At 42.3% G+C, this 18,541-nt stretch overlaps 1 protein-coding gene across 1 annotated transcript; it reads left to right on the top strand.

The window, feature by feature from the left end:
- Nucleotides 1–7,151: 7,151 nt before the first annotated feature.
- On the top strand, nucleotides 7,152–18,110 carry ACBD3 (acyl-CoA binding domain containing 3; the record flags this gene model as incomplete). The annotated part of the gene is made up of 7 exons (XM_010078965.1): nucleotides 7,152–7,293; nucleotides 8,336–8,476; nucleotides 9,210–9,368; nucleotides 11,394–11,568; nucleotides 14,985–15,177; nucleotides 16,229–16,513; nucleotides 17,404–18,110. Coding segments are annotated over 7 exons (1,307 nt in total), but the record flags the coding sequence as incomplete, so codon positions are not given.
- Nucleotides 18,111–18,541: the final 431 nt, after the last annotated feature.

The following is an 18,541-nucleotide window of genomic DNA, read 5'->3' as shown; positions in this document are numbered from 1 at the left end:
ACCGCACGAGGGTTTGCACCACCCGACCTGAAAAAGGAGAAAAAGGGACCCAGAAACCCTCTTGTCTGGGGTATGTGAAGAAAAGCCTTGCAAACGCAGGCGAAGAGCGCTGCGTTGGAGCGTTGTTGAGTCTGCTGACAGCCGGATACTGGTGTGGGGTGTCGTGCCGTCTCCACAGGATGCAAACTTCAAGTCTGCCAGATTCTCCGCTTCGTGTGCTGTCATGACTCCGGCTGGCAGCTGTGCAAGGGAGCCGTGAAATACCCAGGGTGTAGCCCTGGAGAGGTTCGTATTGGGCTCCCCCGTAGCCAGGTTTCCTTCTGCAGGAAGCCAGAGGTACCTTGCCACGCTGGCTTTTCTCAAGAGGAGGAAATCGGCCCTGTGGGTTTGGAAGATGAGCTGCATTCGCTGTAGTGTTATGTCGTGCTGCAGCGTTTGAGCACCTTGCAGCGATGTGTTGCTTTGCTGGCTTTCGGACAGCCGCTGTTTAACGCAGGGCACAGAGCAGGGAGTCTAGCAACGTGCCTGTGCTGGGCAGGGTGCAGCTCTGTACTTGGAAAGGTCAGTCTGGTGGCGGTCGGTTGTTAGATTACTCCCCAGGAAAGCTGCCTCTGCTGAGGGCAAGCATACTGGCAGGTGGAAACTGTTAGAAGGACAAAGTTGTCTGTGTTCTTCAGTTTGGCTGACTTGCACTCTGGTTGTTGTTATGAGCATGTAAGGCTCTAAGCAGTTTTCTTGAGTCCTGGTTCTTTGAATCTGTTCTGATGCCTTTCCACAAAGTAATTTTTTTGTTACATACAGAGATATTTTTTTTTCAGCTGTAAGAACCATAGGGGATCATAAGGGTCTTGAATTTCTTTTTTTTTTTTTTTTTTTTTTTGCTTGTGTCAGAAGCTGCTGCAACCAGGTGTCAGGTTGGAAGGACTGTGACTTCTCTCTCTGCCCTTTCTGTAAAACAAGCAGCTTGAAAGAGTTCTAGTTTGGTTTAATGAGTGTTTGTTCTTAAAACACGATACAGAAAGAAATGTCTCTGCAGTAGCAAATTCCTTGTCTCAGTGAACTGTGGTCTCATTTTGTCTTGGGTTTAGTATTTTACTCGAACCTGTGTTTACAGTGTAAGAAATTGCACACTATGAATGAGCTTATCTACATTATTGATAACCTATGTCTATTATGTCCCATGTTTTAAAGAAATTTATGCTCTACATCTGACTGCTCTTGGATGGTGAAAAGTCAGTGGAGGGTTACTTGTGTCTAGGTTCCAGTTCATTGTGTTGTGTTGTCTCAACAGTGGTTTATTGTTGCCTTCATTTTATTAAAAGCGTAATTTCAACGTTTCATCTTACTGCTGCTCTTTTTTTAACCTTCTGCAATTTCTTGTAACGCATGGTTTGGCTCATTAGAGGAAAAATTTCCACCTTGTATGGAGTTGTCAGACTTTCCAAGCGAAGACCTTGTTCCTCTATCCTTATGGTTGGTGTAAAAGTTACATGAAGTCATTGCCTGTATTTTCATCTGTATTTTTTTTCTGAAAGTGCAGTAACGTGAGGGGTTTTATTTATAGATGTGATGGTGAGTTACAGGGGCTTGTAATACTTGGATTATTGATTCTGCCAGCTTGCTCTGTATCTGCATGGCTCCGAAAATAATTGGTCTTGTTTCCAAGTGATTCTCGTGCATCCACTGTCAAAACAACTGTGGGAGTGGGTATGCTTGTTTAGCAGCCTTGCAGATGCCAAGGAAGAAATATGGATTCCTCCTTTACTTCAAGGAGCAGCGTATGAGGGATCTGATGGTTGGCACGTTAATAGGTCAATGCTGAGATGTTGTTTCTGATCATTCTTTTAAAAACTACACTGATTTGGAGGTGGGGGGTGTCTTTGAAAAACTTTGTCTTAAAGCTGGTTGGTAACTATGCCACAGCATGTATTAGCGACTCACACAGATACCATGGAACAAACAAGTGATTCAGGGTGGCACTTGCTTGGGAAAACGATGGTATCGGGATTAGCTGTGGTTATTGGGATGGAAGGAGCTCAGGTCAGGATGATAGGGGAGTCCCTGGGTGAGGTCAAGGGGTAAGCAGCGATCGCTAGTTAAGCAGCTTCCTTTCTGCTTCAGTGTGCAGACCGAGTTGGCTGGTTGTAATTCATGATGTATCTTCTTCCTAGAAAAGTTGAATCTGATCAAAATACTTTGAATTTGCTTATTACAATGACTGCTAACGCTTGTCTGTGGTGGCGTATTGCATGTAACAGAATTGCTTGCAGACAAGGCAGGGTGGGAGTGTGTATAAACAATGTGAAAAACACAACTGAAACTAGGCTAGGATATTAAAGAGATTCAAAAGCTACTTGATTCTGTCTCTGATACAGACAGAAGCAGATCTAAAATGCTTGACCCTGGGTCGCTTCAGCTGTCAGGCCTTAGGCTGTGCAGGAGATGCGTGCTGGCTTTTTTTAGCATCCATAATGGCATGTGAAGCAATCTTTTCAGAATAACAGAGGCATAGAAAATAGATGGTTAATAGTGCTGCAGTCCATTTTTCTGTGAGAAACAAGAGCCTTCCTTACAATACGCACTCCTTCATTTACTGCTCTGTCGAGCCTTGTTCAGGTTGACCAGCATTTCGGCTGTCATTAAGAAACTGCTCTGCTGTGCTGGATCCAGCGTACAGTGGAGAACGCAGTCATTACCAAAATGGGTACATTTCTTTGTCTCTTGGGCTGTCTGTAACTTTGTGCCCCAGGGCAGCTGGCAGAGGAGAAGTGTCTCTGACAGCTTATTTTGCTTGTTGAGCTGCTACAAGCTGTGCCGGTGAAGGTAACTTGTTGAAGGTGTAAACTGTGTCCTGCCCTAGGAGGGGGTGGCTTGCATAGCTCTGCCAGCAAACCTCTTCCAGTATCAACCTGGCTTTATGGTTTTCCACATCCTGTCATTGAAATATCATTGTGCCCAACCTTCAATATATGACAGTCCCTGAAGTGCGTGTGCACTATCTAGAGTGATTTGCAGTGCAGCGTGTCTGAGCAGACAGTATGTTTACAAACCGTATCATTTTGCTATCTAAAAGCTCTCCTGGTGTGTTAAGTACTCTTAATTTTTTTGACTGCTCTGAGTTATTTCATCTTATCCTAACAAGAATGCATCTTCAACCACAGCAATACGTCATTCAAAATTAATTGTTTGACCTCATCTTTTTTTTTTTTTTGAGGGCAAATTTGATGGCATGATTGTAATTCATCAGTTAAGTATGCTCTTGTTTTCAAGAGTATGAAGACCCTTATAACCTATCTGTGCTTGATGTGAAGTTGAGCTTTGATCACGTTTGATTGGAAGGACTGGTTGGTAACTCCTCTGATGCAGAACATCTTCAGGAGAGGAGAATTACAAGGGTAAGAGCAGGTACTGGGGTCTGCAGGCAGTGATTCAGTTCTCATGCTTGTCGGTTTTGGTCTTGCTCGTTAGAACATTGCAAATTAATAGCATTAACCTATGTGACTTATGTTTTTAAAAGCTACGAGGTGAAAAAATCACACTTCACAAACTGTTTTCTAGCTTCTTCTAGATGACTCGACTGAATGGTATCCCATGGGAATTAGGGATTTTGACTGAGAGCAGCAGTTGAAGCTGGAGTGGAAGCTGCAGCATGCTTAAAAGGAAATTTCTTAAAGGAAAAAAATAATCTGAAGTTACAGGGGGGTAATGGTATCTTGCATGATGCAGTCTCTTAAGCATATTTCTTAAACTCCCTTGAGCTTGAATTTGCAGTTTTATGCCAATTCATGTCAGTGGTACGGTGCTCTGTAGGTACGTAAGCCTCCATTATCTGCTTTTCATTACCAGTTATAGCTTCACTTTTCTGTTGTGTTTGCTTGCTGGCACAAACGGTGGTCTTCCAGCATACAGTTAATTACCTGCAGTGCAAGGAGGGTCACTGGTGCTCTAACTGCTGGTTTTCTGGAGTATTAAACTGAGTTGCCCTAGATGGATCTCAGTTTTGCAGGCATCTAAACAAAGCAGCCGATGGCAAGGAGAGCAGTGGTCTGAAGAGTGGGTGTTAGCTGTGCAGGGGTTTGACTTTGATCTGTTAGTGTCTGCTGCTTAAGCGTAGAGTTGAGTTGACTTGAGAAACTGGCATTTCAGGTGAATGGTGGTTTGAAGTATCATCGGGGAAAAAAGTCTCCTAATCTTCTGTGAGAAAGCTGAGCTTTTGTCTGGCCCTGCTGGGTCAGGCGTACCAGTGGCATGGGGAGGGTTGTAGAGTTGCTGTACTACTGCTGTGTGCATCCTTTGGATTTCTCAGTGTGTTCCCTGGAGCAATTTGATGTTCTTCAGCTTCCTGACAGCTATATTAGATGTGTGGGTAAGACCTACTTAAATAGTATGTTCATGGATGCTTGAATAAATTTGGCACTTGTACATGCCTGGGCTCACTAATGCTCTTTTTTGGCATATTTAACTCTGTAGATGGCTTCGGGTCCTCTGGTTCAATTTAACGGCAACAGTTCCAAATCTTTGGGATAATTATACAGTGTGGTTCGTGCTGAAGAATTCAGCTGAAAAATAGCTAGTATACAGCTTCACTCTCTTGACTGCCTCAAAATACTTTGCTGAGAGTTTGCTTCTAATCTGCATTATCTACAAGTCACTGAATGCCTGTCTCATGTCTTTCTGATCTGTTTTCCTCTCTTACTTAGCTTATTTGTTCCTCTTCTCTTGGGTCACCATTCTTTGTAAATGCAGATTTTTGCTTCCCTTGATAGTTAGGGCTTGAGGTCAGACTTCTCTGTTCTGTGAAAATGCAGGCGTGCTGAGGATAGGAAAGGATGGGTGTTTTCCCTTTAGCCCTCTTCAGAAGCGAGTTCAAATACTGGTGATGGTGGCTGACTTAGGTAACAGTCTAGTACAGCTAATAGCAATGTTTTTTAGCAGACAACTGTAGGTATACAGGTTGTGGAAGGTAAATTGTGGCGTAGGGACCCCCTTGAAGTGTTCTTTGCTCAGAAGCCTGGCAAAATGTCGTACCCTTACCAACTGACTGGCTTTTAAGCATGTTGCCTTAGGATATTAAATGTGATTTCAAAGTGCGTGCTGTTTATTGAGGATAATGGAAGTGCTTGCTACCTTATAAGCAAATTCTGAGTTAAATATGAAGTGTGAAGAATTGAGGCAAAGTCAAAGGACCCTCTGGGTGGCCTGGGAGCAGGAGACCTGAGACCCAGGGAGAGAGCTGGGTTCGCATCGCTTAAGGGTCATGCGCTTGTTGGGGTGGGAAGGGCCTCTGGGGATTGTCATGTTCAGACCAGGCTTCTCAAGACTGTGTCCACTTTGGTTTTGAATATTTTCAAGGGTGGAGACTTTAAAATCTCTCTGAGCAACCCATTACAGTGCTAGATCACTCTCGCAGTAAAAAAAAAAAAAAAAAAGCCACCTCTTATGCTTCAGCGGAATTTCCTGTATTTCACTGTGCATCTGCTGCTGCTTGTCCTTTCACTGGATACCCCTGGGTAGATGCTGGTTCGGTTTTTACACCCTTCCCGTTTTCCAGCCCACCAGGTATTTTTGGAAATAGATGTTTTTGTGGATAAAGGCTTCAGGTTTTTGACACTGGAAGATATATTTGCTGTAAGGTTGTGTGGCACTGGGAGAAGAGGAATACCTGAGATTCTGAAGAGTGAAGTGGGCCTGTAGGAGTGGATAATAAGTGATTCAATGTTTACCTTCCTAATTCTTTGATTCTGGCTTCAAAGCCAATGGCATGCAGGTAGTGGTTCCTTGTGGTGTTTTACCTGAGTACGTCCAGTAATGTGCTGAACTTCCTCTGTCAAAAACATAGCTTCTGCTGTGACCTGCAAACACTTTCCCTCTGGGTTTGTTTCCAATTTGCAGTAGTATTTGCTCTGAGTTTCTTGATAAGCCATAGGAGAGGTATTTCCCCTCCTCTTTTGTTCTGAGATTTGCTTCTTTTCCTGTTAATGACCCTGTTTACAAGGATCAGCTGAGCAATTTTGCAATATGTAAATGTCTGCCCTAAAATTTGGGTGTGAGTTGGACTGTTCAGTTTGGGGCTGTAAACAGCTTGCTCCAGAGTGACCTTTTCTGTGAAAGGAGAGCTGGAAACCCGCGGCAGCTCTGCCTGTGGTTCCTGACTGCATGGGGAGCAGTTAGTAGTAGAGTCATGTGAAATGTCTATTGTTTACCTCTGATAACAGCTTCCTCATTTCAGCCTTTCCAAAATGAGATGATGCTTATTTATTTGTTTTCCTGTTCCAGAGAAGGGTCTTTTCTTAATGAGCAGTGCAATTACATACAGCGGTACCTGTTTCTTTGATTTGTTTTGACAGTTTAAATCTGCTGAGGCAAGTCCTAGCTGACTAATTCATGTATAATTTTAAATCAATGCAAGTCTCTTGGTACCAGTAAATGCGTGTTGGGGTCTTAACCAGGACTGCTTCAGAAGGTGTCGGTGTGGGGCCATTGGAATTCTGCTGTGGTTTTGGCTTGTGTTGCCTCTGTCTTATGGCCAGAGCTCTCTGTACATGTTGGTGCTAATGGAGTTGCCTCTTGGACCTTTCGTGGTGAGGGGTTATTCCAGCTGCCTTGGCAGAGCACAACAATCAAATTGCCTCAAGGAAAACTTTCCCTTAATTCTAATTTTCACTCTGCAGTTTTCCTTGCCTTAAACCTTGCTTGTTCTGCTTTCGTCGATATGAAGAGCATGAAAGGAGAGCAATCTACATCACATCATTCTTTGTGGAAAATCCTTCCTATCCACATTGCAGTAGGCTTGGCAGACACATTTGAATTCAAGTTAAGGTTTTTAAAGATTTCAGAGCTATAGATCCATATGGTATGATGTTCAACTAATTAACATAAATATTTATGTGGTAACTTACCAGCTAAGATTCATTCTAAGTGGTATGATGAAAAACACTTCCCAATTAAGTTTCAGCAGCTGAAGTAGATGTCTTTCTTCCGGACAGATCTATATTTTATTTGAATAGAACTGACTTAATTAGTCTAACCTTTTGTGACTTATCTTACTCCTTTTTTACAGAGGAAATAATGGTAGTGATTATACAAAAAGCTTTTTGCTGTCCTGTGCTTAATCAGTTAATCACAACAGTGAATTTTTCTTTTTTCTACAGAAAAAGATGGTAAAGCCTTTCATCCAACATATGAAGAAAAACTCAAACTTGTGGCACTGCACAAGCAGGTTCTGCTGGGACCTTACAACCCTGACACTTGCCCTGAAGTTGGATTCTTTGATGTACTGGGGAATGATAGAAGGTAAAAGGGCTGGTACTCTTGTTGGTAACTCTGCTTTTCCTGTCTGAAGGAACATCATCCAATTTCTGCAATAAGAAGAAAAGTATGTGGGTTGCGTCAATGTGTGTGTATGGCAGTGGAAAGCAAGAGTGGCCTCTACAAACACATCTTGGAAATCTTGTCACAGTTCAGTAATGGAGCTAACAGAAGATTATTGGGTTTTTTGAACCACGTTAGGAAAAGCTGCTGTGCCTAGAGTCTGCTTTCTCATAGCAGTTTAAGACTTGGTTAGCTCTGCATCAGTGTGCAGGCCCATGTTTTATCCTAACTTCACACTAGCGTTATAAGAGGCTTTTTGCTAATGGTAACAGTGTTCACTGTAGCTTTTGCTAATACCAAGGATAACTTCTGAAATCAGATACTTGATGTGTTCAACCTCTGAGGTAAATTTTGATGAGATCTAGGCAGTCTCAGGCGTGTCTCTTGCATTGCTCGCAGTTCAGGCATCATTTCTCTTGTTCATTGTTGCACGTTGCCTTCACAACTAGAAATAGCAACACAGAGCTGTCTTCTCAGGGCTGGACCCAGTGCCCTGCTTTTGTCCCAATGGATGTACATTTCCTTTAGGGAGAACCAGGCTGTTGCCTTCAACTAACTGAACACCATAATCGATGGTTGTTACTATGTTCATCCAGGAAAGCGTATGCATTTTTTCCACAAACTAGACTGGAAGAAGAGTTCGTTTGGTTCAGGTTCACTTGTAGCTGGGAAGCGTTTGGGTATAGTTCAGAATTTAAAGTAGGGTTGATGGTATGTGTGACATTATATAAAAAGCACACTTGTCTGTTTAAAAGGGTTACTCTCGTGCAGGCAGAAGAGAGCACCTACAGGTCTAAGGTCTGTCTTTGTGGAAAAAGTTGTTGGTTCTCTGAAGTTGCATATGATAAAGTCTGGCCCCTGGTCTCCCAATTTTTTTTTTTTTTTTTGGTCGGGTTCTGAGAGTTCAGTACTGACTTGAAAAGAGTTGAGACTTCTGTTATTTCAGCTGATTTCTCTCTCTCAGGAAGGAATGGGCTGCCCTTGGAAACATGTCAAAGCAAAAAGCTATGACAGAATTTGTTAAGCTCCTGAATAGGTGTTGCCACTTGTTTTCAACATATGTCACTTCCCACAAGATAGAGAAAGAAGAACAAGAAAAGAAAAGGTAATGTTGAGTCCTTTGGAGTATATTGAGTGTGTAACTCTTGACCTATGGACAGTATCGCATGTAGCTTAAGTTGAAGTTGTTTTGGGAAGAGAAATGCTTGAAGATGAGGTGGCTGTGGTGCCATTTGATCTCTTTAAGCCTTTTTACTTTGCCACTAGTGAATGATTGTTTCTGAGGTGAAGACACCTAGAATATAAGGAGGTTTTTATATTTTATTGATACTGTCATCTGTTCAAGAAATACCCACTTCACAAAATGTCTATAGACTAAATGTATACAGAACGTGAAATTGTCAGGTACTTTAAACTCGTAATATGGGTTAACAACTTGACAAAGGCTATCTTCTACTGTCATTTACATATCATGTGATATTCAACTGGAGTATCCATGTAATTATCGAACGTATGGCAAAGCTTGGAAGATGTTTAAGGTTTCCAGACCATTTTTTCTACTGCTCTTTGCTAAATACAGTATAGTAATAGTTTAGAATTAATATCAAATTATAATGCAGGATTTACACTTGTCATACTGCACAGTGCAGTAAAACTAAACAATATGTTTTCTGTTTGTGTCCAATAAGACACTTCTCCAGTCAAATCAAAGTGGGAGGAGATGATAACCGAAATCGAAAGCTTTATTGGGCAGGCAAAAGGCAGGTTACAGCATGTTGAAAATAACTCATCCGGGGGTTGTAGGAATGCTGAAATAGCTTATTGAGTGGATGTTGCAGAAGAGAAGAGGAAGAACGAAGGCGGCGTGAAGAAGAGGAGCGTGAGCGTTTACAAAAAGAAGAAGAAAAACGTAGGCGAGAAGAAGAAGAAAGACTGAGAAGAGAAGAAGAAGAGAGGAGGAGAATAGAGGAGGAACGACTTCGGATGGAACAACAGAAGTGAGTAGCTGAAATAAACAGCTGTTGAAAGACAACAACTGCCTTGCACTTGAGACATTTATATCTATCTGTTTAAATAGTTATGCTAGAATTGCATACCTGGCGTTCAGAGTCTGGGAGTGACACTTGCGTCCTTAGTTAAAAGGGACACAGTTTACAGAGAATAATTATCCTGATGTGTTCTTGTATGCAGCCTTCTCAGAAAGTGCCCGAAAAGCTTTGCTTAAAGAGAAGCTATGGAGGTTTTTGGGTTCAAGGGCTGTACCTCATGAAAACTTGTGGCTCTGCTGCTTAAATTAGTAGTGCTGCACTCAACTGAGCAGAGTTAAGTGTCCAGGTAGAAGTGGTGTTTGAACTGTGACTTGAAAGTTTCTATCCTTTCACAGAAGGCATAGCCTTGAAAAAGAACTGCAGCTCATTGGGTTCTTTTGAATGCATGGCTGAAATTTTCTAACTTGATAATCTAGCATTACCTCCTTAAAGGTGCTCCCTTTCTAGGAAGTGTGAAGTGTCTACAAATCTGATTTGTACACTGGCAATCACTGGATCTTAGCACCTTTCTAAAAGGTATACAGAATTCTTGTTCAAATGCACATAACCTCTGTTTCTAGGCTGAATTAAGTTGTTTACTTATACAGCTGTAGTTACGTTTCATTGTTCCCATCAGATCCAGATTCTGAAAGCATGGATCCAGCATTGCACAAGTAGGATGTAAGAGAATAGATCACCAAAGCTGTCCCACACCAGTCAGCAATCATTTTCCATAATATAGATGTCTTTGCAGATGATGTCTCTGAAGTAGATCCTGCTCTTGCTATGTAGTGGTTTTGAGAAGGGAGCAGATAGTTAATCCACCAGTTTTACAGTTTGTTCAGCACTGTGAGAGCCAGAGGAATGTGAAATACAGATATAAACAAACAGAGAATATGATAGAAAAATGTTGCACAGTGCTAAGTAACAAGAAGTGTCGTATGCCTTGAAGTTAAGAGATTACTTTTTTTACATAAATAGCAGTTGCATATTCAGTGGTTGTAACAGGCTACAGAGATAAAGCGTTTAGATAGAAAAGGAATATGTATACATACATACTGACCAAGTGTATCTAAAGTGGTCACAGTTTTGCTGAAATAGTAGGTCTTGCCCTTCAGGATACAAACCAGTCTAGTACTGGAGCTTTTAAAGGATGATTTTGGGAGAAGAAAAAAAGGCAGGAAGCAAAGAATCACTCCTGCATTTGGGTGATGATTCTTTCTTCCTCTCAAGCATTGATAGCTGGTCACTGATGGACATAATGTGAGACAAAACTCTGGATCTAGTTAGTTTTTTATTATATAGCTTCTGTTGGCCCTCTGGAGAGAGGAGGAAAACTGAGCCTGTGCATAAGTAACCCCATGTTCCTCTTGAAGTTTCAGCAGTTGAGTTTATTGGAGACATAGATGCCCTATTTGGAGCATTTTATTCTGTTCCTGAATTAGGCCCCAGTCAGTCATGCTTTTCATATTTGTTGCATACCATCTGGGGAAATTAAGATAGTAATGTGGTGTGTTTTTCTTAGATTTACCAAAAAGCACTGGCATGCTGTATGGCAGCAGGTCTGTTCTTATCAATATTTGTAGAAGGGCTGCTGGAAGGATGCTTTCTGCATATTTTCTGAAGGAACCAAATGTGGGTTTTTTTCCCTTGCTTGTTTGAGAAATTTAGTCGCACATTTTTTCTAGCACTATCTCTTTATCAGACAACAGATTGAGAATTATCTACGAATTCTTGTGTCTTTTTAACATTTGATGTTTTCAAACATCGGGTAGAAATTGTTGTTTCCTTCTTTATATTCTCAGCATATTTTTAAGGTAAAATTCACATTTGCATTACCTCTTGGTTCTGCTCTATTATGTAGATTTGTTTTAATTGTTTTTTGCAGGAATTGAATTCACTGTCTTTGAGGCCACTTTAAGTCACTTAAGTACAGGGTTTTCCCCAATACCCTCAGCTGCTTATAATCTTCATACTCTCCTCCCACCAATCTAGGCAACAGATAATGGCAGCACTGAACTCCCAGACTGCCATTCAGTTCCAGCAGTATGCAGCCCAGCAGTATCCGGGCAATTATGAACAGCAGCAGATCCTAATTCGGCAGCTCCAGGAACAGCATTATCAACAATACATGCAGCAGTTGTATCAAGTCCAGCTTGCACAGCAACAGGTATGGCCGACCAGCTGAGAAACTTAGATTTTGTGCCTCAGACTGTCTCTGGGAGATGTTGACTTGTTTGCTGTTATCTCCTTGAAAATGTAATTGCTACAAGGAGAGATAATGTCCTAGTGACTAATGCTACTTTGGATTCAAATGCCAAAGCCCCTTTATTTTCAAGTAGTTTTCTGAAGCAGCTGCTAGTTAAGAAAATTCTAAGCAGCCTTTACTAATTACTCTCCTTGGAGACCAAAAGTGAAGCACTCTGCTGCAGCATCTCTTGTGTGTGTCATTTACTGGGGTACATACCAGTGCATCTGAGCACAAACAAAACTCTTCAAGTGACTCTCCAGGTAGGTATCACACCTGAAGATCTGTGCAGAGCCGCAGGCTTTGGTCAGCCCTGTGTTTCCAGCTGAACATGCATGCATGCAGCACTGTCACATCACTACTGGGTTTGAGATTGCTCCTCCCTGTCAACTTGAGCACTACTGGCTTCTCTCTGCTTTTGCATCTGTTGTCTGACATCAGTATCTAATTAAGCTGTTTGCCTGCAATAGACTGCTTGTGATTTGGGTGGGAGGACAGACTTTTGTGTTTCTGGTAGCAATGGGTGGCAGCAGTACATTTCTTTTTTGGAAGGGTTTTGTGCTTGGGCTTGAAAGGCTGCTTCTCTGTTTAGGGGAATCTTGCATCTTGGGCAAATGTGCTGTATTCACATCGCAAGCTATTTTAAAGTCCAAGGATGTCCATCTGTTAACTGCCTTAAACAGATGTAAGCCAGACTCCAGACTCTAGTACATCTGACCTCCTGGGCAGGACCTGAATATTAAGTGACCTGTAACTGTCAGCCTAAGGTCTAGTCTTCTTGACCTAAAGACTTAAAATTCAGTAACTAATTTCCTGTTAAGTCACCTGTATGTTGGTGAGGCTGATGCCCTCAGCAAAGAACTGTCCAAGGAAGGAAGCCATGTGGCCCATGTAAACCACATGAAGCTCAACAAGGCCAAGTGCGAGGTCCTGCACCTTGGTTGAGGCAGTCCCTAATATGAGTACAGATTAGGGGATGCATGGATTGAGAGCAGCCCCGCATAGCGGGACTTGGGAATACTGTGGATGAAAAACTGGATATGAGCTGGCAATGGGCTTTTACAGTGCAGAAAGCCAGCTGTACCCTGGGCTGCATCAAAAGAAGTGTGACCAGCAGGTTAAGGAAGGGAGGTGGTTTTCCCCCTCTACTCAGCTCTCATGAGACCCACCCGGAGTCCTGTATCCAGCTCTGGGGTCCCCAGAACAAGAAGGACATGGACCTGTTGGAGTGAGTCCAGAGGAGGCCACAAAATTATCAGAGGGCTGGACCACCTTCCGTATGAGGACAGGCTGAGAGAGCTGGGGTTGTTCATCCTGAAGAAGAAAAGGCTTCAGGGAGACCTTATTGCAACCTTTCAATACTTAAAGGGAGCTTCTATGGAAGATGGAGAAAGACCTTTTTACCAGGGCCTGTAGGACAAGGGACAGTGGTTTTAATCTGAGAGTGTAGGTTTGGATTGGACATAAAGAAGAGATTTATTTACAATGAGGGTGGTCAAACACTGGATCAGGTTGCCCAGAGTAGTTGTGGATGCCCCATCACTGGAAGTGTTCAAGATCAAGTTGAATGGAGCTTTGAGTGGCCTGATTTACTGAAAGATGTTCCTGCCCATGGCAGGCAGGTTGGACTAGATGGTCTTTGAAGGTCCCTTCCAAGCCAAACCATGATTTAATGGGAGTTGAAGTGGTACAGGAAAGTCAGAGGCTTCCTGCCCTGTTATAGTTACTCTTGAAGCTCAATGACACCTTGGTATCAGTGCTTTGGTGTCATAGTGGTAAGCAAAAGCTTATAACCTCATCAGTCTTGCCCTTGATGCCTTCTGTAATTGATACTACTCCCTTGAGACTGAGGTGTCAGAGATGCTGCTGCCAATTTTCTTCAGTGCTGTCAACACTGCTCCTTTCAATCATGGCTGTCTGCTTTCTATGTACAGAAGACTAATGTCCTCCAAGACCTGGGCAAAACAGCCTTTCCTTTAGAGCAGCTTACAAAATAAGTCTACCAGGCAATGAAGCTTATTTTTCAAGTCTCTACTTGGACAACTCTTGTAGAGGAAAGGATGAAAAAGCAGCATGTAACAGAGCTAAAATTATCTAATTCTGCTTTGGACTTTCCTGAAGACTCAGGTAGCCTCCATAACACTTCTGAGAAATACTTTCCTTTTGGATGCTTGTAACTGAACCGCCTTTGGGATCTGTTAGTGCAGTTAAAAAATGCTGTTCTGTCGTGATTGCTTACAGGTGAGCTTGTGATACAATTAATTTTGGAAAGGCTGTGTGCAGTAGCTTTCTAGAAGAGTTCTCACCACTTTATGTTGTCTCAGTGCATAGAACTGCTGTAGTAGAAAGCAGATCTGGGCAACATCTGTAAAGTTGCTCAGATTTGAAATCTAACTAATGTTTGACTACATTGTCTTTATACTCCTTCAAGATACCTATATTCATCAAAATCATGTGCTTATTATGTTATTTAAAGAATGGTACTGTCAATTATACCTTTTCCCTGTCCCAACAAAAAAGCGTGCATAATCTCTCTGTACTGATAACTAGGGACAGTGGAATAATCCTTGAAGCTAAAGGGGTACTGCATCCTGCTTGAATCCAAAAGGATGGTTGTGTTGTTGTTACCTTGTATAATCTCATTTTAGGTGTATTTAATCCTTTGCACAGCGACAGCATGATAAATTCTATCTAAAGAGTTTTGATGTACTTAAGTCACATGTTCTAAAAGCAGTGCTTCTGAGCTTTAACTCTTCTCCCAGACCACTCACAGTCCTTGTGGCTCTTACGCTTCCTGCTTTCGTATTAAATAACTGCTTTTGTCAGGCATTGTGGAATTGATAGAGAACCCTGTTGAGCAAATTAACTCACAAATTGGCAAGTACTTAATAGACCTTAAATACTTCCAGCTCTTTTTATACCTGGAGGAGCTCTGGATGGGCTAGAACTCTTTCAGCCCACTGGTAAAAACCAGCAAACAAATCATCACTTTCAATTTTGAAAGTAATGTTATAGGAATTACTGAAATGCAGAACTTCTGTAGTTAAGTGCAAGAGTTTTTTGTGTGCCTTAATCAACTTGAAAGTCGAATCTTTTTGCTCAGATTGTATCCATCAACCTAGAACAAAGTGACTTCACTTCCCCTGCTGCTCAGTACATGCAATTCTCACAGGTTAATATGTGTTGCTTCTGGTGTCTTGTGTCAAGCCTCCTTGGCACAAACTTCCATGGGGCACAGGGGGAGATATTTTCTTTAAAGTGTCTTTATACCGTCTGCTGGAAGAGGGAGACATCTTGGGAAGTTTTGGTTTTACTTGACTTAGTTTCTGTCATTTTAGGCAGCCTTACAGAAACAGCAAGAGGCGGTTGTGGCAGCGACAGGGACACCTCTGACTACTGCATCGAAGGGAAATGCACCTGCCCCGGGGGACACCCCATCTGTCAATGGGCAGGCCAGTGCACATGCAGACAGCCCTGAAAAAGAGCTGGATCCAGAGGCTTTGGAAGAAGCACTGGAGAATGGACCAAAAGGTAGGACTAGCATGATTCCTTAATTAAAAATAAATAACAAAGGCCTTTCTTAGGATTCTGATATCTTAAGTATGATAACTGTGCCTCTTTGCTTGGCTTCATTGGGCTATGCAAGAGTGAGATTTGATTCCCGGGTCCAGTTTCTCTTAAGGAAGAAGAGTATTGCACAGGCAAAACTCAGCTTTGGGGGAGGTGAAGAGGAAGTAGCAAAAGCATTTCAGGCAAAGCGGATGGGATCCAGAACCTCCTTTCACTCTTGACTTGAAGGAAAGGAACATAAAAGGCTTAGCAGAAAGCTGTTCTGTGCAGAAGTATGTTCAATCTTATTTGAACTCGGGTCAAAACTGAGTGATTTAGCCTTGCACGTTTAAATAAAGCCACATCCTTCCTGCTCTCTCTGAGTGCTGCCCTGCCTGTGGCTTAGCCCTGTCCTATGTGCAGTCTGGACTGCTGTCCCCTCACATTTCCTGCATTCCTGAGACAGCTTCTAGGAAGCTGTGGAAATGGAGCCAGAAAAGTAGCCTCCCAGCAGTATGCTCGTCACTGCTATTTCTGTGTGTTACCTCTATACTTTCGTCCCCAATCTGTAGTCCTCAAAAGACTTGCTTGGATCCCAGTGTAGAACCAACACTAGCATGGTCCCTGTCTGCATAACGAGATGTTCGGTTATTCTAGTCAGTATTTCACAATTTCTAGACAAATCCACCACCTCTGCTTCTGCCACATTAAAGACCCTTTCAGTGAAGGATTCTGTGCAATGTCACCTGTAGCAGTGCATCTGCCTGAGTCTTCCCCACATAAGCGCTGTTGGTTTAAATGTGGTGGATGGGTGAACCGGCAGGATTTAAGTGTACGGTGTTATACCTAAACTTGCACTGCATGTCATGCAGGTGTCAACTGTGAAAAGAGATGTTTCTTCAGTTAAAAAAAAAAATTACTTGCAAGCAACTCTGATGCTTGTGGTCCTCAAGTGCCCCTACAGCACACTTAATTAAGCAGCAACAATAACTGAAACAAAGCTTAACTGCTGTATTTCCTCCCTTCTCTCCAGATTCTGTTCCGGTGATAGCTGCCCCATCAATGTGGACACGACCCCAGATAAGAGACTTCAAGGAAAAAATCCGGCAGGATGCAGACTCTGTGATCACAGTGGGCCGAGGAGAAGTGGTTACAGTTAGAGTACCAACTCATGAAGAGGGGTCTTACCTCTTTTGGGAGTTTGCTACAGACAATTATGACATTGGTTTTGGGGTGTATTTTGAATGGACAGACTCCCCTAATACTGCAGTCAGTGTGCATGTCAGCGAATCCAGTGATGATGAGGATGAAGAAGAAGGTAAGCATGCTGATTTATACAAACTGCCGGTCCTGCAGAGCTTGCCATGGGTGAAGATCTAACTGATTGTCTTGTGTAATCTCCTAGCTCCCCCAGCTTCCATCTAGCTGGAATCTTGACTCCAATTATGAATAAGAAGTGCAGTTCTGAAAGTAACTTCAGTCACCTCGTTTGGTCACAGATGGGTTAGAGCAGTTGAGGGTGGAGAAATCCTTTTCCTAAGTTTCACTTACTCCTTAGTGTGCCCTCCTCTCCAATTCAGCTATTCAGTAAGCAAATTGAAACTGGTTCCATAGTAGAGCATAGTGGATCTGCACACTGAAAACCTGAAGAAAAATCCTGCCCTGCTGTTCATGAACTTTTTCTAGGGAGGAAGTTTTCCTTGAGGCTTCAGCAAAACAGCTTAAAAGAGCACTTCCCAATAGTGGCCAGGTCACCAGCATTTACCTGCAGGGGTGTCTACCATACCATCAGAGAAAAATGTTCTGAAATGAGCATGTGATTTGCTTAGTAGGGACTGCTCCGACACAGGGAGCAGTGGCCTTCTGGGTATTACTACTAAGTAATCAGTCGTAGTAAGCATGTCAGATCAGTAGCAGTCAATGTGGGGTAATGTCTTAATGAAAACTAGAGGTTGGCATCTCTACAAACTGACCCAGCTGTGCTGGAGAGATGGTGAGTTTTAATATCAAACTGTAAAATTCATGATAAAGTGAGTATGGTTACTGTTCCTCCTGCTTTTGAATGCTTTAGCCACAGCCTTGGTATGAACTCCTTCAACCCATCTGATTTCTAACAAAGAGTGCCTTGTCCACTGCGGATCAGTCTGATTTTCTCTTATAAAGCATCCACCCGTGTTAACTGACACCTTTTTTTTTTTTTCCTTGCAGAAAACACTAGCAGTGAAGAAAAAGCCAAAAAGAATGCCAACAAGCCTCAGCTAGATGAAATAGTGCCTGTGTACAGACGAGACTGTCACGAAGAAGTGTATGCTGGCAGCCACCAGTACCCAGGGAGAGGAGTTTATCTTCTTAAATTTGACAACTCCTATTCCCTATGGAGGTCAAAAACAGTTTACTACAGAGTTTATTATACTAGATAAAGGTGTGGCTGTGTCTGAGGCTGGGCTGTGCAGAAGATGTCATTTTATTTGGAATTTTCTTCAAGCATAATGGATCCTTTTGAGTCTGTGTTTTATCCTGTCTGTATCGGTATGGTTTCTGTGAACTTTAACAAGTAGACACTGGGATCTTCCTGCTCCATGACACTAATGCATATTGCATTGGGCTTAACACAGGATCTCCCTAGCCCGTTTTGGGTACTGGAGTTAACTGATGGAAGTCATTGGCTCCAGTGCTAAGGTCACATCAGTTGCATTTGTTAAAGCCTCATGAAAAAGGGGGAGGGAGTTGCTGGCTCACTGGCTAGGTGATCTGGTGTTTCCAGGTCTGGATGCTTTGAATAACTTGTTAACAGTTAATTTAAAGGTCCCATCAATAACTGGTAGATTTGGATGCAGTTTGCTGTGTAGCAAGTTTCTCTTAACTGTAATTGAATGTCAGATTTTTACACCATTAAAACTTGAATCTTCTAAGTTGATGCAGTTTAGAAACAAGTTGTCTCGCTTCTGTCCTCATTGAAGAAGAAACATTCAGCTCCTTAAACCAGTGTAGTGGCTAAGGCAAGGATGAACAGCATCCTGAAAGTACAGCAAATGACCTCTTCTGAAGATGTCAACTGAATGACGATTAAAAGTATATGTAACAACAAGAACGTTAATCTCTCTGCCCCGCTGCTAACCCTAGAATAAAAACTCATTTTTGGATGCAACTGACTTTGAACCAGGGCACAAACTATTTCTAAGTTTGGTGGGTTTTTAATGGGGTAGACTTTAAAAATATATATACGTACAAACCTGAAAGTAGTTTTCTGCACAATGATCTGGCTTGTGTGTTTTTGTAAAACCTGAATAAGCACGTTGTGCTTCTGAAGATCAGTAAGTCACTTTGATAACGTATAGGAGTTAAT

This window comes from Pterocles gutturalis, unplaced genomic scaffold (genome assembly GCF_000699245.1).
Source record: "Pterocles gutturalis isolate BGI_N339 unplaced genomic scaffold, ASM69924v1 scaffold25848, whole genome shotgun sequence".
NCBI lineage: Eukaryota > Metazoa > Chordata > Aves > Pterocliformes > Pteroclidae > Pterocles > Pterocles gutturalis.
This window is presented reverse-complemented; position numbering and strand designations above follow the sequence as displayed.